At 35.7% G+C, this 7,686-nt stretch overlaps 1 protein-coding gene across 1 annotated transcript; it reads left to right on the top strand.

The window, feature by feature from the left end:
• Positions 1–1,959: 1,959 nt before the first annotated feature.
• LOC116165732 lies at positions 1,960–7,014 on the top strand. Its single transcript, XM_031480396.1, has 4 exons — positions 1,960–2,034; positions 2,580–2,700; positions 5,695–6,953; positions 7,000–7,014. Exons 1-4 carry the CDS (start codon positions 1,960–1,962, stop codon positions 7,012–7,014), a joined length of 1,470 nt encoding a protein of 489 aa, XP_031336256.1.
• Positions 7,015–7,686: the final 672 nt, after the last annotated feature.

Below are 7,686 nucleotides of genomic sequence, written 5' to 3'. Positions count from 1 at the left end.
CATTCCCTAGTGCAGACACAGCATCGGTCATGTCAAAATTCCCATTAAACATTTTGAGGGTTGTATAGTCCGCGCAATATTTCATACAACCCCGGAAACTGAAGAGTTAAAGCAATTCTAATTTTCATTTTATAAATGCATGACGTGCACAATGCAATTACAGTGTGATAAAATAGAAATGATGGCTCTATTAAAGCCACATGTCACAACATTTTTAAATGCAAATATATCTTAGTGGTATAGGTTCATTACGACAGTAATAGATGCACTTACCTGAAGGATGTTAATCCCCATAGATTTAAAATATTCTGTAAGAGGACCAGTTGTATAGAAGCTTATTTCCACTGAATGCCACTACTTGGCTGAAATCAAAACCAAACACAGTGCAAGGGGTGGAAAAAGCATTTACATTTATACTGTATGATTCGCTTAAGCCTCTATTACACGCGCGCTGCCATTTTTGGAATGAATTAATATTGATGGTGGCAAACACATTTATATCCTTTATGGCCGTCTACTAATCTGAGGCAAAATAAAGACAATTGACGACGATTTATCTTTCTCCATTTTCTCTTACTCATTCTGTTTATTTCGGGGATTTCGGTGATTGAAGGTAAGTGTATTTTTCTATCTAATGCGTGAAGGGAAGACAAATTCGATATTACCCCTTCTGTAAGAAAAACGATGAGATACATTAGTTTATTCCTTCCTCCACCATACGAAAGCTTCGATTGAAAGTACACACTATACTCGCAAATTTTATTCAAAGATTTTTTAACGCAATTATTCCTTGTGCTTGGTTAAAAGTAAATGTCTAATTAACGACTAGGACTAGGTACAATAACTTGCACCGTTGGGATACGTATAATTTAGCCAGGGGGTGGACCTGTCTAGAACGTGAGTAGAAATCAATCCTCCACTTTTTATGCGGTAAATTTGAATTTGTGCGGGAGATTTGAATTTTCGAATTTCCGGATGTCGGGCATTTTGTAGCGGTAAGTTTGAATTTGTGCGGGAGATTTGAACTTTGGAATTTCACAATAATTACAGCCCTCGCAATAGGTGGATTGCTTTGAAAAAGTGCCTTTCTGAACAATTTGTATTTTTTCAAATGGGAATGGGGTATACTTTAAAAGCATTTAATACAAGTTAAAAGGTCATTATGCAAACATAAATGACGAGAGCGTATTTTCCTCCTTATAATATGAATGCTAGGACCGGAAAAAATACTGGTAGGTACGAGATCCTTACCCCACTCTCTTTCAAATGAGTCGCATATCGTCCAAGTCTATATATAATGTGTCAGATTTGTCTTTATTCCAAATGGCTATGTATAAGATTTCATTTAAATGCTTTCATAAATAAGAAAGTTGGCATTGCGCATGCGCAAAACAACATTTTGTTAAGGTCGTTAATTTTACTTAGGTATATTCGTAATGTTTACATACAAAGTTTCATTTAAATATCTGCATAAATAAAAAAGTTAGCCTTGCACATGCGTTATACCAAATTTTTGACACCGCGCATGCGCAAAACCAAAAAATATCGGTATGCACGGAATCCTTGGAAAAGCCCTTTATTGCCCAAATCGGTTCAGTGGTGTAGAAGGAGTACGTGTGACGGACGGACGGACGACAAAGTGCAGCCAATAGCGATTTTTCACTTTGAGGAAAATACGCTAATAATACTTTCTCACATGGTACAATCGCCGCTTTTCGTTTACCTATCATTTTATTCACTTCATCCCAAGGTTTAAAAAGCGGGGTTCGATAAACTTTACTTATCTGGAGGTATTTCCATTTGGTTTCAGATTTTGTTGGTTTGGTGATCGGAATGTTCAAATAAAAAAAAGAGAAAGAGGTGGAACATGCGGATTAGCACGTTTTTTTTGGGTTTGGAATGAAATGAACTGTCATAATTTTTAAATATTCGTTGATTGCCCCATTCAACTTGTTAGCAATGGTTTGGATTTGTTTCCGAAGGGAGTGTTTCGCGTTAATTAATTTATGTGCAGTGGCGAAAATATCAAAGGAGGTATTGTATTTCATTTTCTCAAATTTGCATTATAATAAATAATCGTGTCGGTTCTCCTCAATTATAGTGACATTTGGCAAGGAATGACATAACTCTAAAGTTTGAGTGCGTGATACGAATACATGTTGTTAATTAGACTTTTAATGTGCAATTTTAGACGCGTTTAAAATAGAAAAGGGAACGAATTATAAAGGGAATTACTATTCATTGCTTTTATGAGTAATATCTATGATTAAATTCGCGAACGCAGTACGATTTCACGATTCGTAGTAATGTTAGGGTGTTGCATAGAACAATGGTCTAATTAATTATTTTAATAATCATTGGGCACCACCACTGAAACGATCCATTTTACTTACACCTTTCCCAAAAATTTACTTATTCTATTGCACGTACAGGTCAAGTTAAATTACTAAACTAAATGAAACATAACTCATGGTTTGGATTAAGAGGGCGACGTTTTGAGTATAGAAAGCTTAAGGGATAAAGTAACGCACTATGTGGAAGATCGAGTACGTCCGCTATATACACATTTTTTGTTTCAGGTGGCTCTTTGTGATGATTATAGTTTACCGGTAGATCATCTTAACAAAAGGAGGCCTAATAGTATTGCAGCTCCTAGTCTTTCAGAATGGAACGTATCCAGTCCAAATGAAGAAAAAGTAAGTAATTTTTGTTAAACATTAAGCTTTGGCTGTAACTGCCTTTTCCAGCAGTTGCATTCATACATAATTTTCACTCGTTTCTTATTTCCCTATTCGAACAGTAGGTACATCATAGCTCACAGATAATTGAAATTGAATTGAAACTTGACACTTGATTGATACACTCGTAGCACTGTTGTAATCAAAATTGACCTTGTAAATGACAATTTTTTGCTTAAAAATTTCATCATTTCAATAAACTCGGGAAAAACATGGTTTACCTAAACAAGAAACCCTAACAGGGGGCTTTCGGTGCCAAAGTGAATCCGAGAACGCACAAACTCATGGTCGGCTCGTCGGTCTACTAGGATCAATCACATCACATCAATTACTTGAAAAAGAAAAACTGTTACCAGTAAAAACGGGCCTCAGAACTTCGTAGATGGGGACGGTTGTGTAATTGGGTGTCATGTTACCCTGTTGGAGTTTAAAAGTTAATGTACTTATTTGCTTTTGCTGTTAAAAAAAGCAAAATAATCAGAAAGTAATTGAAATGAATGCGAATGGATTAAAAGGTTAAAACTGTTTGAAGGTGTTTACTTGCATCTTCCATTTTACCCCTGGTTTTGCTAATCACGACCAAACAAAATAAGAATAACAACAAATTTTCTGGAGCAAGAAATCTTACAAAATACGTCAAAAGTTTGTGTGCTTTCATCTTTTTCTGCTCATGAATGCCAGATCATTAGAAGGTAATCGGTATCATAACATATACATATGTATGGTAATACAAAATGTCGACACAGACGAATAAAACAAAAAAAGTGGATTTTTTAGCTTGATGTAGGTACACTACATTCAAATTTTGAATTAAAAAAAACTTATGTATTAGGACATTTTTCGAATTGTCTATTGAGTCTGCATTGTAAATCGATTTTTTAGTAAATGAATATATATGAAAGGTATAAGTAAACTAAGAAAGATATAGATAGAAGCTGATTCATCTGGAAATTGATCGAGAAGGTAGTTATAAAATTGCTTTATAAATAGTACAATGGCATCAAAATATTGTTATAGATAAGGAGCCAGTCTCCCCAACAGGGACCTGTAACGGTAGCTCTAAATTTGCATTTAAGTTTTTTCGAAATTTCTTTGTCAAGTTAGATACCTTGAAATTTCTAAGGTAGAGCAAGTAAGGCATTGTATGTCATAGAAATTCTATAGGGTGTTGAAGTTTACTGGGCCAATTTTCCAGTGAATTGTTTGACTAATGGAATTGTATCTTTTCAGTAACGTAGAATTTCTGTAGAGCATTGTTATGTTAATGGATTCCAGATGTCAGGGATTTGGACCATATTCAGTTATCTTAATTAGGACTATTTGGTTACAACTGCGAATTCAGAATGAGGTCAGTTTAGCGTTGTGGAAACTGCAGCGTCGCATATATGTTGGTTAAATGGACGATTTGATTTATTTCTCTGACTTTTATTTGATTCGTAGAGCGATTAGGGGATTTAATTTAGTGGTTGGAATATGTAACTCTGAAATATGCATAAGCGCCCGTAGTTAAACCCATATCTAAAACCCGTTAATGACAAACTTTAACGTTAATAAAAGGAGTGCTTGCAATAAATAAACAACAGGATAAATAATAAAAACTACACCCTAGAACTGTAGATTTCGTCGAAGGTTTTTTTACACCCGCGCTTCTGGATTATTTATCATTTATAACATTTATTTATTATGTCAAATCGTCATAATTTATGATTTAAAGTTTAAAGTACTCGAAAAATTAGGAGCTGTGATTTCTCCAGTAGGCAAATTTCAAGCCGTTTATTTTGCAAGTACTTTTATCGTTTATGAACCCTTAAAGAATTGGATTTTATCAGAAAAATCAGCGCCGAGTTTCAAATAAATTGGTTATAGTTCAAGATAGAAATTTTTCAAGTTTACGTGTCCATCGTGACTATTTATAAGGTAAATTGTGCATTAAAAATCGTTCTATATATTGCATTACCTTCAAATTCAAATTAAGGTTATTCATACTAACCCGTGGCCACGAATTTGATCTAGTTATTTTGAAATTTATATTGGGAATTGTCTCTCTAAGAATTGGAACCAGCTCATTATTTAAAATTTTTAATATATACAAAACTTTATGGTCATTTGGCGTTTAATTTTGCAAGCCAGCAATTTTTCGAAATTTAAAAGTTTGAAGCGAAATCGAGGAAAAGAGAAATTTCTTGTAAGTATGTAACCGTAAATCTCAGGAACTAGTTCATAGAAGGGAGGCACAACCCTCTTATATGCACCCCCACGACAAACATAATAAACATTTTGGCCATTTACAACACCAGAAGTTTATTTTGCAATTTTTTACTGAATGGGAGAACAGATCAAAAGTGAGTCGGAATTCAGACCTTTGATAGCATAACCATACTGCAAGTACTAAGAGCAGTAATAAGACGTTACCTGACCAGTAATGCCTTATGCCTAAATACCGAAGTCCACAAATCATTTAAATCTTGAATACACGCACTTTCTTAGAATCGTAAGGCATGAAAGGTATAATCCAAACTTCCTTGAGAAAACTTTAAACCTTTAGGAAATTAAGGAATTTTGGTTTTGGGACGTACAAAGACTAATATAACTTGCCCTTTGAAATATTATAATTGTAAGCATGTGTAAGTACCTATTGGGCAAATGGGCGTTTTATTTTTCGGAGCAAGAAATTAAATTTTCCTGTTAAATATTATCATCGTCGGTCTCTATACTTCAAAATCCTACTTTCTTATAGAGAGAGTGGAGGTGCGAGTTAAAATAATTTCACACTAGAACTCGTATCCCTCCCATTCCTTCAATATTACTTACTTAGATAATTTGAAAAATGCATATTTGCCCCTTCGGCATTGTGCTCGTTTTTCCATTTAAATTGGGACACATGAAGTTCAATTTTTAAATATTCCTGTCAACAGTGAATTGCAACCTATATTTTGTAATCGCAACCGCATTTCAGAGCTTATATGTGACGCATTCAACCTGTTCGGCTTCCATCAATTCGACTCAATCAACAACCGGGTGAATGACAATATCCTTGATCTAGTCTTTTCTAACTGTGATACTTCCGTTTCTAACTGTGATATTAATTTAGTTAACTGTGATTCCTACCACCCAGCACTTAGTGTAGCGCTTCACACCCACCAAGGTTTCTTCAAGTGTGATGACTCGAATCAACAACCAGTCTACAAATTCAATTTCTCGAAGGCTCCTTATGATCAAATCAATGACTACATTCGTTCCGTGGACTGGCATTCACTATTTTTCAATGGAGATTTGGAATCAAATGTTGAAAACTTTTACACAGTCATCTACGACATTTTAAATGTATGTGTTCCAAAAATTAAATGTTTTAAATCAACGTACCCGCCATGGTTTAGTAGTAAACTACATAAGCTGATTAGGGATAAGAAGCTTGCCCACAAAACATATAAAGCATCTAAGAGCAACATCGATTATCAAGTTTTTACCGAGTTGCGAACTCAGTGTAAATCCTTGACCACACAGTGCTATGACACCTTTATTAAAACCTGTGAAGAAAATGTTACTTTAAATCCGAAGTCGTTCTGGAAATTTTATCATAATATGAACAAAACTTCTATTATCCCTCCTTTGATGATAAAAGATGATGAGTCCACATCTGACCGTCGTGAAATTGCCAATCATTTTGCCAAACACTTTTCTACAGCTTTCGTGGAGGGCCGCATTCACGAAAATTCGTTCTCCACGACCAGTGAAATCGCGCTCGCTCAGTTCAAAATAACGGCTGAGGAGGTTTTTGGCGGTCTATCAGCTATTGATGAATTTGGAAGCACAGGACCGGATGAAATTCCACCAAAATTTCTCAAGAACTGTGCTCAATCAATATTCCGACCATTGTTCCTTTTATTTTCATCTTCGTTGGAGAAAAGTGTTTTTCCGAGTGCCTGGAAGAATTTGAAAATTACACCGATTTTCAAGAATGGAATCAAGCCCGATTACAATAACTACAGACCAATATCCATCCAGTCGGCTATACCGAAACTTTTCGAATCCATAGTTGTCCGGCAGTTCACCCAGGCCTTCTCGCAAGTGTTATCGGTTAATCAACATGGTTTTACAAAAGGAAGATCCGTGGAAACAAACCTGTTTCTATACTTGAACCGGATTTTTGGTTCTCTTGATCAAGGTATTGAAGTGCACTCGATCTACACAGATTTTTCCAAAGCATTTGACCGGGTTAACCACAAATTGCTGATATTCAAGCTAAAAAAGTACGGTCTAGGTAACCAAGCAGTGAAATGGTTGGAAAGCTACTTAGCTGGTCGTAAAGCACGAGTCCAAATCGATAGGTCTGGACCACAGCATACGTCAACGACAATCGGTGCTGACGAAAGACTACCTATTGGATGTGCTGATCCTTCAACTGGTCGATTTGCAACTGCAAATGTTGTTCAATTTGTTTTTCGAAGAAATCATCGCCTTCTGTTCCGCTCTACCATCTTTGTGGTCAAGAACTTCAACATATGGGCATCATCAAGGACCTGGGGGTAGTACTTGACACAAAATTGAATTTCCAGCATCACTACGATCATGTTATTTCGAAGGCTAGCAAAATGGTTGGCTCATTCGTCGCCAATTCAAGGATTTCTTCAACATAACCGCACTGAGGACTTTATACTTCTCCCTGGTTAGGTCGCATCTGGACTATTGCTGCACGATCTGGTCACCATACTACTTAACTCACGTCAATCGGTTGGAAAAGATACAGAACAATTTTCTTCGCCTTATAAAGTACAAATTCCTTCTTCATGGAATCATATTGGATCGCACTGAAAATGTCCGATTTTACTTGGGAATACTGACTCTTAAACAGAGGAGAAATTTACTTACCGCATGTTTTGGTTTCAAACTACTAAATGGTCACCTAAACTGCCCGGATATTTTATCCACTATTAATTTAAACGTACCC

Source organism: Photinus pyralis, unplaced genomic scaffold (genome assembly GCF_008802855.1).
Source record: "Photinus pyralis isolate 1611_PpyrPB1 unplaced genomic scaffold, Ppyr1.3 Ppyr1.4_LG3a, whole genome shotgun sequence".
NCBI classification, from domain to species: domain Eukaryota; kingdom Metazoa; phylum Arthropoda; class Insecta; order Coleoptera; family Lampyridae; genus Photinus; species Photinus pyralis.
Note: the sequence above shows the minus strand (reverse complement) of the source record. Positions and strands in the feature narration are given on the sequence as shown.

Bases quoted from the DNA above. Each gene is read 5' to 3' on its own strand.
- LOC116165732 (XM_031480396.1), top strand. From the start codon at position 1,960: ATGGTTTGGATTTGTTTCCGAAGGGAGTGTTTCGCGTTAATTAATTTA. The intron at 2,035-2,579 runs GTATTGTATTTC...TTTTTGTTTCAG, and splicing joins TGGCGAAAATATCAAAGGAG to GTGGCTCTTTGTGATGATTA. The intron at 2,701-5,694 runs GTAATTTTTGTT...ACCGCATTTCAG, and splicing joins TCCAAATGAAGAAAAAGTAA to AGCTTATATGTGACGCATTC.